Source organism: Penaeus monodon, chromosome 15 (assembly GCF_015228065.2).
Source record: "Penaeus monodon isolate SGIC_2016 chromosome 15, NSTDA_Pmon_1, whole genome shotgun sequence".
NCBI lineage: Eukaryota > Metazoa > Arthropoda > Malacostraca > Decapoda > Penaeidae > Penaeus > Penaeus monodon.
The window spans coordinates 28,353,137-28,353,459 of record NC_051400.1 but is presented as its reverse complement, the minus strand read 5'-3'; the positions used below and the strand labels follow the sequence as shown (position 1 = coordinate 28,353,459).

At 45.5% G+C, this 323-nt stretch overlaps 1 protein-coding gene across 1 annotated transcript in view; it reads right to left on the bottom strand.

Moving 5' to 3' along the window:
* Positions 1–323, bottom strand: part of LOC119581906 — a gene marked incomplete at its 3' end in the record, with an annotated part of 85,972 nt that overhangs the window by 16,529 nt on the left and 69,120 nt on the right. The window contains 1 exon segment of the mRNA XM_037930069.1: positions 11–163. Coding sequence (XP_037785997.1) covers positions 11–163 — 153 coding nt within the window.

Sequence of the window (323 nt, the reverse complement as noted above, 5' to 3'; positions counted from 1 at the left end):
CGCCACATACCTGCGGTTGAAAAACAACTTCCCTATGTTCCTCGAGAGTGAGGTTGTGCAAATGTCGAGTCATGGGGTCGACTCCCATCCACGCGGACACGATTATGATGTCGACGACTAGCAGCACCATGATGACGCCGATCAGCTGTCTGTCCTTCAACAGCTGTTTTGTGGTTTGCGAAGACGTGAGAGAGGAATGGAAGAAGATAAAGAAAAAAATAAGGACCGTAATCACATATTTCGTTTTATTATAACCATCAGTCAATACGGTTATCATTGATGTTTGTCCTTCAACAGTTGTTTTGCGAGGACGTGAGGACGTG